The sequence below is a fragment of the Lathamus discolor genome, chromosome 1 (genome assembly GCF_037157495.1).
Source record: "Lathamus discolor isolate bLatDis1 chromosome 1, bLatDis1.hap1, whole genome shotgun sequence".
NCBI classification, from domain to species: Eukaryota; Metazoa; Chordata; class Aves; order Psittaciformes; family Psittacidae; genus Lathamus; species Lathamus discolor.
Window position 1 is genome coordinate 31432759 of NC_088884.1, and position 26175 is coordinate 31458933.

At 37.5% G+C, this 26175-nt stretch overlaps 1 protein-coding gene across 11 annotated transcripts in view; it reads right to left on the reverse strand.

Moving 5' to 3' along the window:
• The window catches only part of MAGI2 (membrane associated guanylate kinase, WW and PDZ domain containing 2), a 731950-nt gene that overhangs the window by 94811 nt on the left and 610964 nt on the right, over window positions 1-26175 (reverse strand). For 10 of the 11 annotated variants that reach the window (XM_065666908.1, XM_065666937.1, XM_065666928.1 and 7 more), the window contains one exon: window positions 25070-25705. The exons of the other annotated variant lie outside the window; for it this stretch is intronic. In XM_065666908.1, coding sequence (XP_065522980.1) covers window positions 25070-25705 — 636 coding nt within the window. The remainder of the gene's footprint in view (window positions 1-25069; window positions 25706-26175) is intronic. 11 annotated transcript variants of the gene reach the window in all.

A 26175-nucleotide genomic window follows, 5' to 3' on the forward strand; every position in this document is an offset into this window, starting at 1 on the left:
AGCCATTTTCAGAGAAACACTGGCTGTTTTATAATGCTGATGTATAACCTGATAGTGCTTATAAACAAAAAGTACTTGGGAAAAGTAATCATGAAAGGTTTATGTTTACTGACTCTACAGTGTTGGGATGGAAACTGCTATATTATCAAGTAGACAGATTTCTTTTCACCGGCAAATTCAAGCTAAGCTAACAGGCATCCTGTATAGGTCTGGCTTGTACATCACCTTCATATTAAAGATTCTGTAATGGAAACTTATTTAACAACATTTTGGATGGCAGATGGCTACCTTTTTATTACCTGCTATAATAAGAGTGAAAGTTAAAAAGCATTTTTTGCCTTGGAGCTAAAGATAACACTTGAAACTTGCAAAGAGGTTTGCTGAAAAGTATCTCAGATCAACTTATTACTCTGATTTGGTGTTCAGAAAATATCAGGAGAGGTAGCACTACCTCCCCATTGGAACTGGTGCACCTCTCATAACTTACAGTCAGTAAAAATTATTCCAGATCAAACTTGGAGGTCATTTTTTCCTATTTATTTACTGTCTTCAACTAAAAATATGTTTTACCATCAATTAATAACATCTTTATGAATCAAATAACTAACGAAATATACATCAAGTAAAATCCCCTCAATTAACAAAAAATGAAAAAATCAATTATTTTCCCAAATAAGGAGAATATAGACCTCTATTTAGCTTGGAGGCTGTGGGCACAGACTGCAATATACAAATGACAACATCTACACTCAAAACAAATAAAAGGCAATATTTATTCACACAGCATGAAATTATGTTAAGAACACTAATGAATATAGGATGCCACAGAGCAGAAGATCCAAATCAAGATTTAAAAAGAGTATTGGATATCCATGTGTGTACAAAAGAATGATAGAAATTAAAATATCTGAAGGTAACAAACCTTGGAACTAATATTAAAATCCGTTCTTCATATTTAAATTCAGCTATTAGATCAAGACTTTCATATAAGATAAGATGGTCTCTCACCTATGTCAAAGATTAGGTACTAGGCTAAATACATGAAGGCCTAGTTCCATTAAGCAAAACCAATCTTATATCTTTCATGTATTTCATGGCAATTTTAATGGTACCTCATGTAACAGTAGTATTCTCAGCTGAACTAAACATCCTTTTTCCCAAATTAAACAAACACACCTTTAGACAATGTAGGACATTATGAGTTATTATGAGACTGGTGATGGATAATTACTGTGAACCAAACACGTTCAGAATTATCACTGGTATTTAAATACACACAACTGTTGCTGCAAATTCAAGAACTTAAGAGTATAATGCACATGTAGTACATTGTAAGTGTAAAAGAAACTTCACATGAAAAAGCACAAAAGCAAAATGCACTTTTCCACATGCTCCCTTTAAACATTCACCTTTAAATATTGCTCTGCATAAGTACAGGACCAAATCCTCTAGATGTAGAAAACTGAGGCTTGGAAGCTCACCCAAAGAATATATCTTAATAATGTGTATTTAGTGACTACACGTTTGCCTTCAGCAACCACATCGACAGCTGGTAAAGAGAAGCAGCAGACTTTCCCTTATTTTGACTCCACTTCACCACTCCATATTTTCCCTTTCTTACATTGGTTCATAACATGCTGTGAGTATTCACCAGAGACAGTGGGATGCCACCTGAATGACAGCTGCCAGCAGACTAGCATCAATTCAGTATTGATTTAGAGGCAAGACCAAAATTGCTCTCCAAGCAGTGCAGCTTTCAACTTCTGACAAGTATTAACACAGTACTGATGCTGCTCAAGTTTCTAATCATCTCACATCTAACTCAACACACATACTGGATAAGCTCTTATAACTTCAATATCCTGCTTCCAGATTTCCACTTTTCCCTCTCCAAACTCCCAACCTGTTCTGTCGAACTTGTGATGTCTTCTGTAAAAACCTGAGTAGCTGAGAATATGATATACACATGCAATAAGCTGAGGTACAGTAACAACCATATGCTTTTTAAAAATCAGAATTACATTTTCTTATACAGCAGTGTTAGAAAAATTACTTTTTACATTGTTTTTAAAATTATATTTATCACCTTTGAAAATGAGCTTCCCTGGGAATCAGAGCTGTGATGGTTTCTATGTTGTAACTTTACCAAAAAACACCAATAAGAAAAAACAGATTTTGTACTCAAATTTATTTGGGGAAAAAATTTGTTTTCCTTTTTTCAGATCAAGGCAAATTCCAGCTTCAGTTTATTGTACTTCTCCTTTTTGATGAAGACATCCTATAACAAAAGATAAATCACATCACACTCATTTTATCTGTTCCTTTCTATATATAAATGTTAACCATGCTTTTGCCATAAATTATGCTTAATGATGTCACATTTCTTACACTTCAGGCAGTATTTATTATTGGAAGGTTTAAGTTTTTAAAAGCAGCTTTTCTCAGTGAAAATTCTGAATTTGGTGCATTCCATAATAATTCAAAACTATCCTTTGGTTATCTATCTGCTGCCATGTGGATGCTTTTTGCTACATTTCTATTTCCCTTCTTCTCACTCTTCTGCATTGATTCCTGAAAAAGTTCTTAAGACCTGTGAAATCACAAGTAGTTCACATAAGTATTGCTAAACCACAGGAACTTTAATGATGTTCCCCTCTGTGGCAGATGTGTTTGTATAATTAAACTGAAGCCCGGGAACAGTTTGATTTCTGCAGTGACAGCGTGTGGTAGTACTGCAGGGAGGAACTCAACTGCATCAAAGATACAGCCTTTTAATCTAATGTTCAGGGCAAGTCAGCTGTCTCCACATCACTTGTCGCACTTACGGTACAGCAAGTGCTTTGCCCAATAGCTTTCGTTGGGCTTCCTGGGTGCTATAAAAGCCTTGTTGCATATGGCTTCCTGAGCAAAGCTGTCCCAAGCAATGCACAGACCTTTCTCACGTAGATACTTGGAAGTCAATGAACAGATGGCTGATGAGCACTCCCAGAGCATTAAGTGACTCCATGGGCATCTTATCAATGTCCATGTGACAACACTTCACTTCAGCAAAAGTTTTCCTTTTCAGAAAAGTTACTGATAAATGTACTGTGCTTTTTCTTTCTCTTACTGGGATCTCTGAGATGTCTATCAGTTGCTTATACTGGGGCCTCAGTTCCAGGGGTGTCAAATACCCATTAACTTCAAATGGATGTGACAGTGGAGAACTTCTCTGAGAGTTCAGGCTCATGGTGTACACTGTTAGCAGGATGTAGAGAACTGTTTCTTGCCATTCAATTTATATCTGTCTCCTCCTTCTGTATGATTACCTTTTTTTTGAGCTATGCTAAGTGATTGTATTAGGTGTACAGAACTCAGACTACAATTGGGCTCACTCATTAAGATGCAAAATGTCCTTTAGCTAAACTCCAAAAATACTGGTGGAAGAGAAAATGTTGGGGTTTTGTTATTATTGTTGTCACATACATAGAACAAATACATAGCATTAATTCATTTATTCCTCAAATATTTTCCCCTTTTCAGGAAAAGAAACCTAAATAATGAGAACAAATAAATTCAATTAATTTATATACTGTAGTAAAGAAAATCTAAAAGGAAACAATGATTTTAAATAGATAGAAGTAATACTTATGAAAGCAAGGAGGTGATAAAAAATTTGAATTGGTCATGTTGTATTTAAAATATCAGATGATACATAGGGATTGGAAATTAATAGTTCCATTTCTAATAAAGTCAATGATTACCATGTAGTATTTTTTCAAAGGTCTGCCTTTTTCAGACAGCTTTAAGTATTGAGCTCTTATTCCAACAACAATAAAAGGTTGATTTACCTTGAGATAAAAAGTAGGTGTAGAAGACTGGGAGCTCTAGTTCTTCCAAATATAGATAGCTACTCCTGTTTGTCAGCTGTCCTTCAGAGTGATGGTGCCATGCTGTGGAGGATCCATTTGGTCTTTGGCTGGGATGGCACCCGATGCAATGGGTCAAGAATCAACACATGCCACATTAGAGTGAGATTAATGAGCCATCATGTTTGATCAGGCCCATGGCAACACATATGGTTAGACTCAGAGTCAGTTCTCTTGCAGTAGGATACACACTGACAGCTTGGCAAGTAACTGATGTAGTGCTGTGCTGCACCGAGATGAAGGCTGGTTATAGAACTTAATCTGGCTACTGGCATAAAAGACAATTAAAAGTTTTCCATAGAAACGTTAGCCACAGAGGAGAATTTCCATCCTTTATTGGATGTGGAAGGAAACATAGGGACAAAGTATGAGAAACAGGCTGAGGTACTTAATGCCTCCTTTGCCTAGTCCTTAACAGTAACTTCAGTTGTTCCTGGGGTACCCAGCCTCCTGAGTTGGAAGACAAGGACAGGGAGCAGAATGAAGCCCCCGTAATCCAAGGGAAAATAGTCAATGCCCTGCTACACCACCTAGACACACACAAGTCTATGGGGCTATATGAGATCCATGCAAAGGTATTAAGGGAGCTGGTAGAAGTACTCACTGAGCCACTTTCAACCATTCATCAGGGAGGTCCCCGTTGACTGGAAGTTAGCAAATGTGGCACTCATCTGCAAGAAGGGCTCAAAGGAGCACCTGGACAACTACAGGCCTGTCAGTCTGACCTCAGTGCTGGTGAAGGTTATGGAGCAGATCATCTCAAATGCCATCACACAGCCCATAAGGGACAACCAGGTGATCAGGCCCAGTCAGCATGGCTTTATGAAAGACAGGTCCTGCTTGATTAACCTGATCTCCTTCTATGAGAAGATGACCTGCTTAGTGGATGAAGGAAAGGCTGCGGATGTTGTCTGCCTAGAATTTAATAAAGCCTTGGACAACATTTCCCAAAGCATTATCCTGGAGAAACTGGCTGCTCATGTCTTGGATGGGTGTACTCTTCAGTGGGTTAAAACTTGTCTGGATGGCCAGGCCCAAAGAATGGTGACAAAGGGAGTTCAATCCAGCTGCTGGCTGGTCACAAGTGTTGTTCCCCAGGCTCAGTATTGGGCCCAGCTCTGTTTATAATCTTTATCAATGATCTGGATGAGGGCATCGAGTGCACCCTCAGTAAGTCTGATGAAAACATCGAGTTGGGCGGGAGTGTTGACCTGCTTGAGGGTAGGAAGCTCTGCAGAGAGATCAGGACAGGCTGGATCAATGGGCTGTGGACAACGGTATGAGGTTCAACAAGGCTCAGTGCTGGGTCCTACACAACAACCCCACACAATGCTGCAGACTTGGGGAAGAGTGACTGGAAATCTGCTTGTAAGAAAAGGTCCTGGGGGTGCTGGTTATCAGCCAGATGAACATGAGCCAGCTTGTGCCCAGGGGGCCAAGAAGGCCACCAGCATCCTGGCCTGTATCAGCAATAGTGTGCCCAGCAGTGCCAGGGCAGTGATCACCCCCCTGCACTGGGCACTAGTGAGGCTGCACCTCAAAACCTGTGTCCAGTTCTGGGCCCCTCACTACAAATAAGATATTGAGGTGCAGGAGCAAGTCCAGAGAAGGGCAACAAAGCTGGTGAAGGGTCTGGAGCACAAGTGTGATGAGAGCAGCTGAGGGAATCGGGGAGCTGGAGAAGAGGAGGCTCGGGGGAACTTACTGCTCTCTACAACTGCCTGACAGGAGGTTGTAGTGAGGTGGGGGTTGGTCTCTTCTCCCAGGTAACAAGACAAGAGGAAGTGGCCTCCAGTTGCACCAGGGGAGGTTTAGTTTGAATATGAGCAAAAATTTCTTTGCCGCAAGGGTTGTCAAGCACTGGAAGGGGCTGCCTGGGGAAGTGATGGAGTCACCACTCTGGAGGTGTTTAAAAGACGTGTAGATGTGGCACTTAGGGACATGGTTTAGTGTTGGACTTGGCAGGGCTGGCTTAACAGTTGGACTTACGATCTTAAAGGTATTTTCCAACATAAATGACTCTATGATTCTAAGTCTACAGAACTGATACGAAAGCTTAACTGACTGTGAGATCAGGTACTAAATCAATATTCAGCTTTTTATACAAAGCAGCATTTTTTGTTCAGTTCATGAAGTTTCACTGAGCTAGGAATATTTTTTCAGTAACATTCAGATCTTCACAAGTAATGAGAAAAAGGATAACTATTCAAAGTCATGAATGACAGAAGTACTTGATGTTCAAGCTGCGACTCTCACTGGTCACCTGTGTCTATGAGAATTTCCTCTAAAAATAGACTAAAGAATCTCAAGGTACCATTAAGTTTTCACTTTCATGAATAGTAAAGAGTTAGCAAGCATTCAGCCCTCAGAAAAGGTCAGAAGCTGGCATAGTAATGAGTTAATTTACATTCTAATGGACATACAGCTATTTGTTTTGCTTGGCTGCTACAGCTCTGTGAATTGCTTATCAGTCAGAGATTTAAAATAATTTATGAAACTAGTAAAATCCGAACAAACTAAATACCATCTCCTTCTGATTAATCTGGATGTGAAGCAGAGAAATTCTGGATCACAGATAAATTAGTGCAGAGGCAAATGTAACATTGTCAGTGACGGGTTTTGATGCTTAAATGTACTAGAGTTGGGAAAAATAACACAAATCTCTGTAAGAATTTCTGGCAATAAGAAATAGATTTTTGGAACAAGTAGCTTTGAATGTGGTCAGCAAGAGTAAATTACGTTCCACAGACAAAGTCTGATACTAAACAAGTATAAAATGTCTCAGTGGGTGACTTTTATATGAACTTTCTTCTCTTTTCTGGCACCTATTACCAGAACAGGGATACACTGCTGCAGATTTATTTCCTTGTTGATAGCAAACCCTATTATCTGAAGGACAGCTACGACTCAGAACAGAGAAAATGCTGCTGCAGTACAACTCAGAACAGATTCTACTGGGACAACCTGACTGGAGTAAAAAAAGATACGGAATGGAGAAAGACCCTCATCTCTTGCCTTTTATTTCAGAAGTTACTACTAAAAGTTCAAATCCTTAGGTCCGTATCCTGGTTTATGATTTGCAACTGCAAGTAGTATTGGATGAACTGAGGTCTACGGTATGCATTTTAAGTAAACACTAACCCAATTAGCAAAAGCCTTCATGCCCAGGGACAAACACCTGATGAGTGGAGAAAGAGATCTCAGCGTGCTCACAGGTTGTGAACTCTACCAACACCTGGAAAAGGTCAAGGTTATTTTCCTGTACAGACAGAAAAAGAGCCTTTTGCTTGGCAGAAAGAAATTTTCCCTGAAGAATCTCCAGTTTTGCTCACGTGTGTTGCCCAATGACTGCTGCTAAAATCAGTGTCACGAGTTTATGTGTTCAGACTAGGGGTTACAATTTATACTATAACTGCTCTAATACAGCCAGAGCTAGTAATGCAAGTCATGTACCATCTTGGGTAAACATATTGTTGCATGCAACTCTCCCTGAGCAGAGCAGGCACAGCAAGGGGAAAAGACTGGTATATGTCACACACACACCAAATCAGCAACATAATTTAGAACACAAATTGAGTCTTCAGAGTCCTGACAGCTCATAACTGTTGCTTCTAGAAGGGCCTGCAAGTGTTGCCATTCCCACAGACTCTATGCTTGCTAAGTACATGTCTGACAACTCAGCCTCACTTTACTGAAAGCTAATTTAAGCTTCAAAACTAACTTTTAAGGAATACTACATCGTATTTTCAGAACTCTCACAGCCAGAAAGTCTGACTAGCTAAGCCAGTGTTTTGCATGTGCTCTCATATAAGCTTTTATACTTTCTAAGCACATTAGAGAAATCTCAGTTTACATTATGGCATGTCACTTTGATGAAGACCAAGGCACATTCCCAGTATTTTTTGTTAAACTGTAGATGAAACATAAGTTGTTTGTACACAGTGTCCTAAGTCCTTTTCATGAAAATGCATTCACAAGTCTTCAGCAAGTGTGGGGGAAAATATGCAATAATAAATCCATTCCTTCATTTATATGTAAGCTTTGTATTAAGCCATAGATGAAAAGGGTCATCAGATATTTACAGATACAGGTATATTGGTATCTATGCTGCCAGTTCCTCCTCTTCTAAATTCCTTCATTAATCCATGTTGTCTCTCGGCTACCTGCTTCCTTAGATGACTGCTCCTAAACTCTAACAGACTTCCCTTTGTTCCCAGGATTTCTCTCCCTCTGTGCCCTGATCTTGATTTGAAAACCAGGTAATCTTACCCCTGGAATAGTGACCAAAAAAATCCTTCATGAAAGAATAAAAAACAATGTATGTCCTTGGTGTCCATGACTATTTCTGAATGGGAGACCTTGCAATGCAATACTCCACTCTAATGAGAGGCAGAAAAACAGCACATTGGCAGTAGTGGTGAACCATGCAACTGAGGTGGAAAGCTGAGAACTGAGTCTAGAAAGATTTTGGCTGGAAAACTGTTTGCACTCTCTTGTTTGCACTGAATAGTTTTCCAGGTATCAACTCAGCTGCATCACTATCTAGTGTTTTTTGGGTTGGGATATATATATCCTCATGGTGTTGCCAGCTGTGACAAAGGACCTATAGCTGGAAGATGAGGTAAAATACAAGGTAGAAAACCCAATGGCAGATATAACACAGAATCTATGGGAGACTTTTGAGCTTCAGTTGTCATTCTGGCCAATCTTGAATGTCCTACTATGCCACTCCAGTGAAGATTTCTTGATACACAGTGCTTCTCACATGGTCCTGGATGTCTGTTAGTGTGCTCTGAGTCTCACTCCTCCTGATTTCCCTGAGGCTTGGGATCACTGGACATAAGTTCACCATGAATCAACAAGTTATATTTAATAATACACATACAGAGACTGGAGAACCTGCTTGTTTCACCTGCCTACCTTTCTGTCATTATTAAATTATATTGTAGTAACTTCAGAATTTTGTGTTTAATATGCATTAAGCTGTCAGCATGGTTCTGAATTTTATTGACTTGCCTTTGAAATCTCTTCTGTTACAATGGGAAGTGTCAGGAGCTCAGTTGTGTTAACAATAATTGGCTCATTTTCATACCACATGGCAGAATTATAAATACTCAAAGGCAACATCACAAAAAGGTAATCATGCCACTTGGCCAAGGTGGAGGAAGCTGGAATAAGCAACAGCATGCTTATTTCATTCTTTTGGATCCAAATGTTATTCAAAGCAATAATTTCTTCCCAATTTCCTTCACACCAGCTTAACAGACCAGTTTATTCCTGATTACAGGGTTTCAAGTAGAAGAGAAAGACTGACAAACAGTGTGAGATCGCGAGAGAGAAGACTAACAGAAGAAACAAAACTTATCACAAGATTCAAGTTTTACATGGGTGAGTCTTAGCTGTGAAAGTATATCCTTTAGTGCAGGAAAGCAAAATATTTGGCAAGGGATGTTAATAGAAGGCCAATGTCCATGGAGTGATAAAACTGTGAACAATGAATTGCTAAACCCGCATTTCCCTGCTTGAACCTTTAGGTTCAAACTTCCTTTGCTTTGCACTGCTGAAGATTTGACATGTACCCAGTAGAGATAAACATCTTTGCTTTCATGTTCCCCATCAGGAGGTCATTCTCATATTCAACTTCCTTATCAAGAACAAAGCTGAATTAGTAAAAGCTTTTCAGTGATGTAAATGGTAATGGTTAAAATGACATGAAGTTCAGAAGATTTAGCATGAGACCATAGGAGCCTGAAAGAAAAAAATGAGAGAAACAATGATTGATGGGAATGATACTAATGCAGTACAGAACACTAAAGAGTACAAAGCATGATAAATTGAAGGAAGAGGACCTGACTTGCAAAAAAAGGTTGAAAAATGTCACATTTTTCTGACTTCCTGAATGCTTGGAGATGAGCAATTAACATAAAGAAGGGCTGTGTCCTTAAGTCCAGTTGAGAGAGGAACGGTATTGATATAAATTTTATGATATTTAAATTGTGTGCTGGTCACACATAGTCCTGCGTAGTACTTAAAAAAGTTAATGAACAGAACACTAAAAAATGATGCTGTTCAGGGATCCTGACAAGATAGTTGGGAAGTGATAAGTACTAAATGAATATATTACAAGGAAAATCAAGAGAAACTGTGAATAGGTATTTTTTTTTTTCCCTGTGACAGTGCTCTGTCTCTCAGAGGAACATAAATTGATTTTAGACTGTTGAGATCTTGGCGACATGTCTAACATAATGGAAATAACCCCTTAATAGTGAGAAAATAGGAACAGTACTTAAACATGACAAGTTAAATGGAGAAGATTATGGTGCTGACAACCGTGAAGCACCTTACTGACCTCATAGCTGGCCTAAGATTTAATATTTCTATTTTTTAGGAAGACTTGCTAAGGTACCTAGCATGTATGCCCCTCCTGTTTTAAATTTAGAATTTACTGCATAGGAAAGCAAACTTGGATGTAGTCTTTGAAACTGTAAAATGTTTTCTTCTTTCTCAGTAGGCCCATATACCTCAGTATGACCCTATTATCACAGAACAAAACTTATGAATTTATGTTAGAAGACCATAGCTGGCTGAAAGAATCTGGAGGAACAGTAAAATTAATCAGCGATTGTCATGAAACTGGATGTGATTTATACTTTTTCCTTGGGGTTCCCCAAGAATACATAAATAAAAAGGCACCAAAGTTAGATCTGTATGCTCTTTAGGCAGTCACCAAGCAGTTTTGCTGGTGCATATTCCCAATCAGCTAGGATGGGAAATAGTTTGTAGGGAAACATGACCGTTGTTTTGTTTTCTTTTCTTTTCTTTCTTTGTTTTTAACTCTAGCGAGCTAATTTTAAAAGTATTTCATGTCATGGAGATAACAAGAAATGATCTATTTCAGAGGGAAGGAAAAGACTGATTCAAATTAGAGCTTGTTAGTGCTTTTCTGATAAAGGGAGTTTTCATTGGTGGATGATGATTCACTAAAGCCATTTTTGTGAAAAGCAGCTGCATTACCAGAATTTATTGAGCATTTCTTTGGTGAAAAAATAAATCAATGAAATTTCTAGTGAAGTTCTAGATAAAATACCTACTGACCATCTAATATTTAGCAGCACCACATAATACTTAGCAAGCACTTCCTGATAACCTGGAGCCCAAAATAATTTATCCTATTGTAAGCAGGTGTTTGTTTCTTATAGCATAAGTAAGTTTTTGAACTATCAGGCAATTGACAGTTACTGTTAGCAACTTAAAAAAACCAGTGTGCAAGTAGCTATCACATATTGGTGAATAAAAGTGGGTCCTTCTGTGCACAAACACAAGTAATGAATTTTACCCCTTTTCTAGTATGAATGGGTTAGAAAGGCAACTGAATTACAACTTCTACATCAGCATTCTGCAATAGATGCGTTCTGATTTAACGGAAGTATGTCTCTTGTAACACTGCAGTTCTTTATCTCTCAGACAATAGAGGCGAACAAAAAAACTACCCCAAAAGGTGTACAATTAATACTCACTGCTTAGAAACTATGTTTGACTCTCCAGCTCCAAGATTTCAGAGACACTGATTATCTTTCTTAAAATTGTTGGGCTTCTTTGCAACATTATTTCCAATACATAAAATGAATATTTTCTTATGTTGTATTCTAAAACACTATCATTTATTTATATTAGTCTTTGAGATCTGTGTATATTTCCAAATATAACCTTCATAAATTTAAATAGGAAACGGGAATGTGGTAGCAGTATATTTCTATTTGGGGCTCTTTTTATGACTTACAATGACCCATATTATCTTTGTTATTATTTTTATTATTTTTATTATATTAAATTGTAAATCTGCTGTAATAGGACCTTCCCCTTTTGTAAAAATCTCTGAAATCCCTAGAATTTCTGTGTAATTTTGTTTCTTCATTACCAACCCATATTTAAATAGACGTATGTCAGAGTTACAGCTCAGGAGAAACATCATCAGTCCTTAATTCCAAGTATTCAAGCCTTTGCTCTCCAATGTGCAGAATATACCAACATATTGGTAAAAAAATTACTTTTTATTTTGTAGCAACGTAGTTGACTTTGGTTTGGTGTTTTATTCCCACCTGAGATGGAATCCCAGGTTAGCCAAAGATTTAAGCTAGATCTGCCTAGACTCCTTATAGACATCTCCAAAGACTTTTTTATACATAAAAGCCTAGGGTATATATTCATATATGTATACCCCAGGCTTTATTATAATATAACAAAACATACATACATTTTCAAACACAGAAAAGGTAAAATTATTAGCTGGAGAATATAGAAGCAAAAGGGTTTCTGAACAGCTTGCCCTGCTCACTATATCCTACCTTACAGATCTTTGTTTCCAGTGAAATCACTGATTTCTTGAGTTACAATTCCTGTATACTCCCTGCCAGTCCCCAGATTTTCACCCCATTCCCTCTGAGGACTATATGTCTGCCCATTGCTCTTATCAGGTTCTTGAATTAGGCTGCAGATCTCCAGCTTTCTGACCTGAGTTCTTTCAGATCCCACAGCCACTGGAAACATCTCGTCTTCACTGCAGGAGGACCTGCCTGACCCAGATATTTCTCAGAGGAAGGAAGATAGCATACATACTTGGAAGAAGCCAAACAGATCCTCTCCATCAGATTGCTGTTATCAACTTGACACAGAGGATGGTTGTAACTGTTTTAAGTAAACAGATTCTCATGTTAACCGTAAATCTTTTCCAAGCAGTTTTATAGCTAGTAGACTCTGGTACCCAGAGTGCTGTAGGTCAGGGACTTTGTTTTCTCTCTGCTGAAAAAAGGGATGATCCTACAACATAACTTCTTAGAGAACTCTATGTGACCCAAAACAGTTTTTTGGGGTCCCTAATTCTTTAGTATCTGGTTTCTACCCTTTCAAACCACTTTTCCCAAGCCAGGTCTTTTCCTTCCATTTCTAGAAGCTTTTAATGAATGATTGCTTGAATGATTCCACATAGGAAATAAATTCTTAAATTATATGCTTATTTGTCAGTACAGGAAATAAGACATATTATAGAGGCTGGGTATTAAGGAAACATCTTTACACATGGATAATTAGCCACTATTTTTTTTCTAATGAAGAACTGTATGGAAAATCTGAGAGAAATCCTGCATTTCAGGTCATTACTAATAATGCTACAAACTTCAAATATAAGACTCCTGCAAGAGGCTTGATCTTTGCATAGTATATGGAAGTAATACCTTTGAAGTAATTGTGGGAAATGGGAGAAAAGATGGAAGAACAAATGAAATTAAGAAGCAGCAAAAACCAATCTGGAACAGGGTCTCATTGACTTTGTTAACATCCATAATAAATGCAATAAAATAGTTTATTACCAAAGCCATCTTACTGAGAAAATAGATAAACAATGTTTTATTTTAAGTACTTGTTCTGAATTTGCCTTTTTCACTGTGATGTCATGCTCAGCTGATTATCAATAATAATTCAGAAGCACTTTGGCAAGTTTGGGCTGTTTTTTGCTCTGGTCCAGAACTAAATAAAACTGCATAAAAATGCTTCCTGCTTGCTGATGCTTAATTTACTAAGTATTCCACATTCCACTCTTTATCAGTAACGTGTTATCTGTCGAATTATATGGACCAATCTCTCTCTCACATGCAAAGTTTACCAGTATTGATTTTATGTTTTCTTCATAAAAAGTGTAATATAGACAAAAGCCAAGAACTTATCCTAGAGGAAGCTCATTAAAAATAAATCCTCTCACTGATTTCCTACTTATAATTATGTTAAAAGATCAATTAGTTAACTAATTTTTCAATTCAGTGCAAGCCATACTAATTATACTTGTTTCCATTTTTAAATAAGGAGTGGGGCTGTTTCATATAAAGTCTTCCATAAGTCTGTTATATAAAAACAATGCAATTTGATAATCAAACATGTAATATTAATAAAAATGCTAAAATATATTTAATCTGAAATAATCTATTTTCTGCAAGCACACATTTATAAGTTCATTTTTATAAAGAAACCCAGATTACTTTCTAAGGTAGAATAGATGCGATTCCAGTTTGGCTACAGTGCACGAGACAGATTCAAACCTTTGTGGTAACACAGTGCTTTGTTTGGGTTCTTTTTATAACTTCAGTTGTTCTATATTTGCCTCTGGTGTGTGGGCAGGACTCATTGTACCCACCCTTATCTGGCTGGCTGGTCAGCGAAGCTAAAGTCCTCAGCCAGACTTCTCAGTCATCAGTGCAGCATGATGGGCAAACTCAGAGTACAAGGTCCTTAAGCAATGACTGAATAAAATGATGTAAGTCCTCCTCTTTGTGTGCCTATTTCCCAGAACTGACTGCAGGGGTAACTATTTTGACTGATGTAGACTAGAAAATAAGTTGGGATTCATCTGACCAAACGTGAGTAGAAATTTAAATATGAAAATCTGGTAGGTGAATTTTTAAACACTTTTATAATTAACAGGGAAGAAGAGGCTCTTTTAGAGAACAGCTAATTCCAGCCTTTTACTGACTGGCATCATAGAGATGCATGTTTTCCTCATCATACAGGGATCCTGGCTTGCTGCCTAGCTCAGATAAGGAAGGATGCCCTGCAGCTGTCTGCACAGGATCCCTGATAACAAGAGCTTAGGTAAACGTGGCTGTACGGTTGCAAGGCAAGCCTGGCAAGATAGTCTGAATCATGTAGCATATAGGCCAATTTCATCTTCTTTGCCTTTAAGCACCTATGTAAAAATGTACATTCACAATTAATTATCTTGATTGTTTAAAAAGGGCCATTTTGACTGAAACTGTATATAGCTGGTTCTTCTTTTAATACAGTGCATCCTAATGTGCTTCTATTAAGATAAAGAGCTTGATAAAATTGGTATACAGTGAATAAGTTACAAGATAAACTTCTTGCTTAAGCAAGATTAACCTTAGTTAATGTTGTAGTTGATGTTCATGTAGTGAACATCAGACTATCTAGCTGTTCCTATTTTAGAGCCAACCCCACAGCCATTGCTATCTCTTGGGAATGCTGATGACATAAATAAACACTGCATTATTTTTCAGTTATAGTGTGAGAATACTTTGCTGTGTATGTGATCTCAATGAACACATCTGGCAAACTGAAATCAAAAAGTATGTCATCATCCTTCCTGTTTGCACTGATTTCTAAAGAACTTTCAAAAATAAAGAACTGCATATTTGTTTTAAATAAATATATATTTAATATCATGTAATAAGGAGACAAGATCAAATAACTTCTCTTGCTGAGAACTATTGTGGAAGAAGGATTAAAATTGTCCATGTTGTGATTTATTATATTCAGTCAGAGACCCTCTCTCTTAGCACCTTGGGCCCCCAAATATGAGAAAGATAGTGAACCACAGAATAATGTGCTTAGACTGGGACAGTTGGAGTTCATCTTGTCCAACCTCCTGCTCAAAGCGAAACTAAGTTCAAACACTGGGCTGACATTCAAGAACAACAGCTTCTCTGAATTGCTCAAATGAAGCAAAATGAAGCCAGAATGACAAGCAATAAACTGTATAAAGACTGAGGAAAGACCTTGGTAAAACATGGGAAAAGCTATTGAAGAAGGGCAGAAATTGGATGGAGATGTCTTTGGCTCTACCACATTGCTTGGCTCTCACTGGCCACAGATCAAAGCCCTGTGGGCTTTTCATTTCTTCAGACTTCTTTTGGCACTGCTCTAGGACCTCCCACCCTTCATTTTGGTTATGCACTTGAATTACTCTGCCAGAATTTTTCCATCTTCTTTTAGCAATTCTTGATACTTCCTGAGAAAACTACATGTTAAATAGCGTAAGGATTAAGACTTACACAAAAAAGCAGCTGGGTCTTCTGATACACTAACCCACTAGCATCATATTTACAAAATAAAAATGAACAAGTTTCTTCACTGGTCATTCCTCTTTTTTTTTTTTTTTTCTTAAGGAACAGATTAAGGTATCTTCTGCACTACCTCAGAGATATGATAGTGTTTATACTGCAGTAGAGAGGCACTGCTTGGCCCAGGTACCTAAATAATCACATTTTTTGGGAACAAGTAGTTCAAACCACAGAAATTATTGCACATAGGTGGTAAGAAAAAGATGTTGACTTTGTACTGATAAATGTCATCAACATCACTTATCCTTTTAAAATATTAGCAAACTTTCTGCTAGAGAAAAACAACTCAGTTTAGAAATGGAAATTGATAAAATTAATTTAAAGACCATTAAAATAATTTCTCATTCAAAGTTTTTGAGCCTCTGCTTTTATTTCAGCATGTAGAGTTTAATTATCACAGGATCTGTAGTTCTTTATCTAGAATATATGAAAGGCAATAAACAATGCTTATAAAAATATTCTAAGAAGTCCATTAAATATATTTTGTACCTAACTGAAATACATATTAAAGATAAGGTGACCCTAGGAATGTGTGCTCAGAAAGCTTGCCTTCGTTTAGCTCTTGGTGATAAGAGGTACAAAATAAATAAAAGTCAAGATTTTTCTTGATTACCGAACAGGAACACTGCATGGTACATTTCTTATACACTGAAATACTGTTCCAAGTCATGACAAATTTGGATTTGGAAAGCAACTTATTTCTTTTTGAAATCTGTTTTGACACACTTGGGAGTCATCTTTTAGAGTTTGTGCCTGACAGTTTTGGCTTCCATGTGCTTTTTTATACTGTAATCTGAAGGTGACACAGCAAAGGTTTGTGTATCCTGGTCTTGGCTTTGATTGTGCTTGAATTATGAGTCACCCAAAGGCTTCATGAGGAGGGCAGTGTTTTATTTAAGAAATGTATGTTTTTGGTTTACAGAAAGAAGTTGAGCATTACTCATACGGGGCAAGTAGAGCCATTGGTAAAGCCTTCCTTCCCCTTTTCAGGAATGCAAAAGAAAATTGCTTAAAGAATTGTACAGCAATAAATACCCCATCTAGAATACTAATTTAATTTCAGCTTTTTTTACTGTATAGGCATACTGTAGGAGCCAAGAGAGTTCTGTGGCTTCTGTAAGTGGTTTAGCAAGTGCCTGAAAATCACACCTTCCCATCTTCCCAGTGCTGTGTCTCATGTCTGTAGCACAATAGATAATGTACTCACTTGTTTCATAGTGTATTAGCTCACTTTATTACTAGAAAATATTGTACTATATTACAAATCACCACGTCACAAAGTCTACACAAATGTGCTTTGACAACAGACTCAGAAACCCAACAAATGTTGTTTAATAGGACATTACATTATACTGAACCAACAGAAACATTGTTCAACACATTTAGACTAATTTAGACATGCCTCAGTACACAAGCACAGGTTGTATGGTACTTCTTTAGAGTCCAGCTCTGTAGTTCTCCCTTCTTGGGCTGAGATCTCCCAGATCTCCTCTGAGGAAGGCTATATTATACATTATATTATATATACTCAGAGCCTAGACTATGGAAAATTAGATGAAAAATTAGTTTCTTCAGTTTACTGTAGTAGGCTCTCCCATGTACCATGCTTGGGAGGCACTTGGCTTTGAAAGATGTCATTTTTCACTAAGATACACAGACCGAGATAACCTGGTTAGGTTTCTGATAAGACTGCTTGCAAGAACAGAGGAGAAACTTCTCCAGCCTTACCAGATTCTAATGTAGGCAAGCCAGTACGTCTGCTTTCTCAAACTGTTCTTCAGTTAGTATTAATTCAGTCACGAATATTAGTAAGACTGAAATCAGTCTGCAGTGCTGCCAGTAGAGCTTTTGGGTTCTAGCACTGACATGGGCTGCAGCTAACAGACACAAACATACCGCACTCCTCAACAGATACAAGTAGTTCCTGCAGCTCTGCACAAATACTAGGTGCATGGCAAGCCTCTGTGTAGATCTAATGATGATCATGTCTGACTGCTTATTGTATGTAGCCTCCTCCTGAGTGTAAGAATTTAATGGCAAAACAGCTATTGGAGCAATGGTAGTTACCTCTTTATGACATGCAATGATGAGAATCTATGTCTACACACTTGTATTTCTTTTTGCTAAAATGTCTTCTAAAGGGACCTATTTCTCCAGTGCACAAACTAACTCCTCTTAATGTCAAGAGTTAGACACACACATCCCTAGGAGAAGTGTCCCCATAAGTTTTAAAGGAAACAATTTTCAAATTTCATACAGACCATATGCAGAGGGGTTGGAACTTAATGATCTTAATTTCCCTTCCAACCTCAACCATTCTGTGATTCTGTGATACAAGCCTACATTAGAAAACAGTTTCACCAATAATAAAAGTACTTTTGAAACAAAATGCTTTCTAAGAGTCATTAAAAACCTTCTATGCAATATATGTAAAAAAGATTTACCTAGTGCTATGAAAATTATCCACAAATGTACCACACCACGCACAAACATTAATAAGAAAGAATCAGCAAAACCATAATGCTACCACTTTGAAATTCAATGCAATTAATACTACTTCCACTAACACAGTGTAATAGCTACTAACTATTATTGATGTCTATTTTCTCAGGAATCTATACTCATTAAGGAGGTCTATGTTTTTTTTAATCTTTTATTCAGAAATATGGAAGCAACTGCACACTGTTTCATTGCTAATCAGAGCTATACAAGAAAAGATATGAAAGTCTCATTTGTGTGAATTTTACGATAGCTGGTATACTACTGTAACTCCCTCTGTTCAAATTTGTCATTTGCTGTGATACTGAGAAGTTACCATTTCTCCTACTAACAAGTTTTAGATTGAAAACCTTCCTAACTAGGCTATATATATGGAACTTATTTTTTAGTTTATCCGCGATAACATGTAAAATATTAAAATAGATTTTATACCAGATGACTACAATAAATGCTTAGAAAATACTTCAATTTAATCTGAAGTATAAAACAGTCTCAATGTGTAGGACAGAAAGGATATCAGCAATTTGAAGGTTACTAAGAGAGTATATATCTCACAGCTAAAAATGTGATACTCTGTAAGGTGAGAAGACATGCCTTGTAGAAATTAATCTGGAAAGCAGTGCTTTCAGGAGTTATGTTAATATAACAGAGGTATTTCTTGCATGGTAACAGCATTTTCTGAAAGTCTTTCAGGGATTTTATTTCTGGAATTAAAACAGGAAAGAAAACTGCCCCTCTCAAAAGGCTCTTATGAAACTCTCTTGCACAAAATACTGATTTCTCTGTAGGAAGGGACAAGTGGTCACGGCTGGGCATAGGGAAAAGGGCAAACATCTAACATTAAAGTCAACAAAGTGGACAATGCAGCATGACTCACGAGATTTTTGATAATTAGACATTTCTGGCATTACCAGCTATGAACAGCAACAAAAATGAGCAAAAAGATGAAACACCTCACAAGCCAGCATGAGAAGTATATGTTTTCAGAGAACTCATGCTGAAGAAACTTTATGATGTCATATAAAAGCTCTTGAGATGGAAAGGAGAAAGGTCAGCTACGAACCTTTGTTTTCCATCAGTTTGAAAGCAGACAGACCCAGGAGAAAGACAGAACTTCATAGAGAGATGGCAAGGAAAAATGGTGTAGTAAATCAGAAAGAAAAACGAAGAAGGATGTTTTAGCTGCATGTTGGACAGAAGAAGTTTATATCATTGACTTCTAGGTATCAATGGTTCACATGGTTCACTTCAAAATGAGTCAGTGGTTCACTCCTAGGTTCACATGCACATTCCCTTTGTGGGATCAAACACCTCTTAAACTCACAAACAAAAGATATATGCGCCATTTAAGAAGACAGCAGGGCTAAAAATGCATATGTTGCCAAACAGATCTAAGTGCTTCTCAATATTAGTATACTCTTAAGAAATGGGAGGAAAGGGGTCAGGACCAAATGTACAGTTGAAATAACTGTCTAGATAGGAGAAAGTATGTCAGGAAGCAGGAGACCTACCAGACCTTGTTATCTCCCAGTATCTTTTGTCAGAGACAACATAAAGAAACATACTTTCATGAACAAAGTAAGCATGAACAGACAGCTATTAATTCAGACTACCCATAAGAAGCAATTAAACCAAGAATGGGTTCCTTTAGGAAGCAACTGGAAGGAAAGAATTCACCAGTGACTCAGGGATGTAAAACACTAGAGACAGTAGGATGATAGAAAAACTCTGTAAGTTCCAAATAAAAAATCTACACCATTCTTCTACCAACTTAATTTCTTTAACCCCTGAGTGCTGTTGACTAGAAAGTCCTGAACTGGGGATGAGCAAGCTGTGAGATAGTGGGTCTCCAGTTTCCACCAGGTACTCTCCATTTTGAATGAAAACCTGCAGAGGCAGAATTAAAGCTCTGGAAATGTCAGTGGTGGGCTGAGGTCATGGAATCAGAATTGTCCAGGCCAGACTAGTGTCAGCAGAGTGATGGTGCTCCCTGCAGCTTTATCTTGTGCAGCTTTCTCAAGGGAGACTACAGCTGGGAGAAAAGGAAGTATGAACTTTCCTGAACAGAGGAATTGAAAGACATCTTATAGCAAGCCTGGACACAAAAAAACATGTCCATGGTAGAAAGATAAAACTGAGATTAATCTGTGGATAGGGCAATGGGGATGTAGTATTCCTTAAATTGAAGCCTGCTCATTTTGAAGGGCTAGGTCTATTCAGTAGAAAATGCAAAGACGTTTCTTGTGAAATTTCCGGCCATTTTGTAAATTGATGATGTTTAAAGTGGTGCACCAGTCTCTGGTAGCAGCCTTAAGGAGTCAGAAACTTCTACCGGGGTTTATACAAAATCTGAGAAAAATACTTGGCCTTCCTTTTATTCTCACAGTTTACATCTACAAAGTTAAATTCTCCTCATCTTGATTGTTTATGAACTGTGTGGCCCATGCTGTCTCCTGTATCATGTCAGGGTGAAACTAGCTGCTGGCTTATTCCAGTCCCATGACAGGAGTGGGCTAACAATTAACCAGTATGGACAGTGTGTCAGTTCTCTGGCTTCATTTTGTACTAACAGTCTCACGGTCGCAAAGCCTGGATTTTATCATTATAAAACAGCTGTCTGATATAGGAACATTGTCAAGCTTCCACTTTTTGCATTTAGTTTTAATGTTTCAGTCACAGCACTTGTTTAGGAGTTGCCATAGCTCCATGAATCAGTCCTGGGTTGTCTTCAGATTTCCTTAACACCAGTATTTCAGACACAGTCTTGACAGATCTGCATTTGTATGTGTCAGTTCTTTTTTAGACAGGAACACTTCTGGGGCTGGGCTGCTGTCTATAGGCTCAAGTATTTCAAAAGTACTTTCCAAAAGAGATGGCATATGTCAGGTGCTTGGTTAGCTCATTTAGTAGAACAAGCCAAAACCAATTTTTGATGTCCTAATAGTGAATATTTTGCTCTACGTAAATTTAGTATGTACTAATTCAACCACTTTGTGCTGGTTTTCAGTAGTTCTGGACTAAAGCAGAATTTCTCCTCTATCCACATTAGGAAAGGCTGATTTTTCAGAGCTCTTCAACACTATTTCAGCAGCCTATACTCAATGCAGGCTGCTGTGGAAGGTGAGGATGAACTGTGAAGGCTGAAGCAAAGCTGAAAAGGGGTAAATCTATTCGAGTAACAAATTTTATATCACTTTAATATCTTTTTCTGCCTTTTTTTCTATAATAATTCATTTTTCCTTTTTTTAAGGCAACACTTTTCCACCATCTTTTTGATATTTTTTTTTTCTTCAGTATGAACACTTCTGTCAGCTTATAGTAAATGGAAACCATATGGCTGGTCAACAAAAACAGGTGCAAAGAAATCAAACTAAGTAGCACATCTTTGTTTAGCAAAGAACCTGAATAATAAACACCAGGATTGTAAGATCTCTAGCCATACAGTGTCATACTTGTCATCTAAACAACTGCTGCTTAGTATTTTCTTAGATACAAAATGATGTTATTTCCATGATTATTATTTTCTTTTTTTAACAAGCAGGTACATTACTATTTCTGCTTTAGAAACTGTAAAATTACTTCCTCCATCTTGACTGTACCCCATGACAAATCTCTGGTGTTGGTTCACAGTTTTCTTTAGTGGCCTCTTTAAGTTTGAGCGCTGCCATTCCCCCCATCTTTTTCTTCTCCAGCAGACTCTGGCTGTTGACCTCCTAAGCTTGATGGACAACGGCTTTTAAAATGCTGTAATTTGCATTCTATATGCACATGAGAGAGCGTTTTTTCCCATACAGGATTTTTTTTCCCTATAGTTAGAATATATCTTGGCCGATGTTGATCTGTTTCCTGTTTGCAATGTAAGTAAGATTGCTGGATGAGAGAGAAATTAAGTCACTTACAGAAGTGGATTTGACACAGTGAAATATGCAGTTAGGACATATTCATATCTGAGACAGAATACATTACAAGGCAACACAAAACCTTATGCAAAACACAGCCTTCCTCTTCCACAGGCAGGAACACTACTTTGGTCTTATCTTAAAAAATGAGATGTTAAAGACAGGAGGCACAAGGTAATGATGGAAAAGGAAGGTATTATTCAAGTGTCATTACACATTAGAGATAATAACAACTGGATCCATCAGGAACGAGAAAGCACGCCTTGCTTCAACAGTGTCACAGACTAAATAGTTTAGAATCATAGCAGCTTTCCCCAAGTACTAGAATTTTGTTTTGTATTCACATTATCTCACATGACCAAATCTTATCATCTGTTTCTTATTCATAACATGTGGGATAGACACATACATCTGAATCCATCCTACTCAATTCCCTTTATAGTCAGTCAAGCAGAATATATACTTCTAAGGTACACCTGGTTTATTTGAAACATTCACATAGGAATGACATGAAATGCACACTAGAAAGGCCCATTTCTACCCAGGAGCTATAAAAGGAGACATGACAACTAGCTATACAGATAGATCTTAACTGCACTATTGATGCATATTTGGACACATGGGTTCCCATTTCCTATGAATTTATGGGGAAAAAAATAAAATACCCATGTTGCCCCCTTAAAACAGTTCTCATGTTTCTCTTAAGCTGGGATTTAGCCATCTGACGTAGACTGCAGTTTTTTCACTTCTTTCGAATAACTCAAACGAATACGCATTTTGTTAAATTTGAGTCTAACAACCTTGCATTAAGGTATATCCTTTTTTCTGATACACATAGATTTTTGATAGTAAACTTTACTTTGCTCTGTATCACGCCATTAAATTTAGTCACTCTGTAGTACTTTCAAACAGCTGCTCTAGTTTCAGCCATTGTTTTACCTTGAAAAAAACAAGCTCTCTTTCTTGGCATTCTCTAAAGCAACAAATCATCCCCTGCCCCAAATACAGAGGGTTGAGAGGAACACATTATTGCATTTGGACCTAGGGTAGCTATCTGTACCTCTGGCCTGACAGAAGACAAGATGGTGTAAATTTACACTGCTTTTATTGAGGGTTAAGCTCAGTCCAGTATCTCCTGTCCGCCACAGTGATACGTAGAAAATAACAACAGCTCAGTAAACGCACCAGAACTTGTTAAACTATCATGTTGATCAACTTGTTTTGATCACGAATCAATGCTCTACAAAGAAATTCTCTTGAGATAGGGGAATTATCCTCATGGGCTTGAGTATGTCGCTGCTTCAGGGTTCTTTTTTTTTTTTTCCTACTGTCCTGCACTGATTGCTGAAATATCTATTTTGCTGTTTATTATTACACAGGCTGGTTCAGCATACTGGATTTCACACTCTACTTCTCTCTGAAGATTGGTGTTTTGAATTGTTTTCCTCTAGAGGGGGATTCGCTTGCATTTTTCAAAATAAAATCCCATCTTTCAAGGTTACATTAACCCTTCTAATTCCCTTCATACTCTTCTTTTACTATGCAATTCTCTGCAATTTGTCAGCATCTTCAGAAGAAAAGAATGTTGCTCACTCTGCTGTTCCAGAATCTTAATGGATGTTAAAAAAATCCAGATTTAATACTAACTAATATAGCACCTCTGCAACAATTAGCTTTCTCCAAGTTCATGCATGATAGTGACACCACTTGGCCTTCACTTATCACTCCTAATTAGGTTTAATTAGAAAGAAATGTCAGATTCTGTCTCTTATAAATCATTCTTTTAAATATAGGTATGAAAAGTACTTTATTGACTATGTGAATCTACGGATGCTTTAAACACCTTATGCTTATTATTTCTGTGATTTGATAACTGTTACTATATTCCTTGTTCTAAGGATTTATAGGTTTTCTAATGACAAAAATTTGGCATACACAAACACTAAAGCTTCACTTCCCAACCTCTAATGTTCAGAAGTAAAATATTTAGTATTTTTGTACAGGATCCTTTTTATTTTTTTCTTTTGAAGCACAAAGTAACGTGTACAAAGTGACATATGAATGCCTTTAGAGGAATAAAGATCTCAAAGATATTCAATCATTATTCAGTCCAGGTAATAATAAATTGTGACGGATGCTCATCTCAAGCCACTGAAGAATTTTTTTTGGCTAAAATATTAAAAGCTATGAAATTACTTATCACTGTCCAGGTATTAAAATTTCTTCTTTTGTTATTGTTTCCTTACAGATAAATCTTGACCCTTCCCTTCCAGCGGAGCATATTCAAGCCTAATGTGTCAGGCTGAACAGAAAAACTAAGTTGCTAGAAGCTATTATTTTAAAAACAGAAAGAAAACATACTATGGATCTTTGCTGTCAAGAAAGAAACAAACCTGTTGTACCACACCTTTACATTGAAGGAAAAGGAGGCAAAATGGCTTATCAAAACCAGTAACCTTGTAAAGGGCTCACAGATTGCTCTTTGTTCTACCTTAATGAGTCAATATATACAATTATATCTAAAGCCTGCAGCACTGCTTTGGGACAATAAGAGTTTGCTACAGACACCATACAAATTATTATATTGTGAAAGGTCTGGAGCTCCTCTAGTTTTACCCTTATAAAGAGGTGGGACCATTGACACTCAAAACACAAAAAGGAATACAAAAGCAGCTTAGATTTTGCCTAGGATACTTAACTGCAGACACATTTTTCCAGAACCAATGGTGTTACCTCCCACAACATAGAAATTAATTTCCAATCTAGCACACAAGGATGTAGTGAGTATATATGTATGCCTTATGGTTTAGAACCTTTTACACACATTTTTGTAATTGTACAGACTTTCCAAACTTACCTCCTCTATGGATAATCAAAGAAGTTTCACTTCCAACAGGACATTCTTTAAGTATATCCACTACTTCTGCATGGCTCAGGTTCTGTACATTCTGCTGGTTGATCTCAACAATGAGGTCACCTTCACACAAACCAGGACATCCCTGAATGTCTAGAATTTGCTTCACCCTCTGTCCTGTAGGACTGTCTGCTATAGTGAAGCCAAAGCCCTGGGCCCCTTTCACAATGGTTAAGGTCATGAGTTCAGCTTGGGTGGCCCCAGAAGAAGCCATTGATACATTATCATCATGGGCAGGTGGTGGGAATGTGCTATCAAGCTGACTATCTGCTGGAATGGAGTGCAAGGAGTGTGGTGGTCGATCTGTTACGTCTGGAACAGACTGAGAAGTCCTAGAAATGTATTCCAAATAAGTTTCATAGTTATGTCTTCCATTTACCACTACCGGAGGCCTCTCCATTACTGCAAGGGGTGGCACCATGCTGTTGGCAGGATCTTCAGGATCAAAGGGCAAAGGGTATCCACGACATAGCACCAAGTTGACACTCTGACCAATAGGAACAGACTGGAAGAGTTTGACTACATCTGCGTGAGTATGTCCAAGGACACAAACTTCATTAATATAGACAATGACATCACCTAGAAAGAGAAGAAAAAACAGTGACAACTTCAGTTACTGTATATGCAGTGCAATTTTTTTCTTAATCAAATAGTAGTCTGCTAAAAAGTAAAATAAATTAGATCAACATACTGATTCAGTAGTGGAGACAAAAAAGCAGAGTTTGTCTGCCAGCAAATGTAATACAAATAAACAATGCCACTATTATTTCTTTTCTGTGGAAGCTCACAACTGGAAAATTTAGCTGGATTCTGACATACACCCTTTTCTCAATATTTCTTCCCTATTTTTTTATTGGCTGCTTTCAGTGTAGTCCACAGATTACTTTTTTCTATAAGATAAAATGCAAGTTCACTTTGAGGGTTGGTTGCCAAGAAATACCATTGTTCGGTGAAGAGTAAAAGGAAAAAACAAAGGAAATAGTAAGCACTGTTGGATTTAAGAATCAATGACTAGGGTTGCAAGACAGCGTGCAAATGCATAAAGAAAT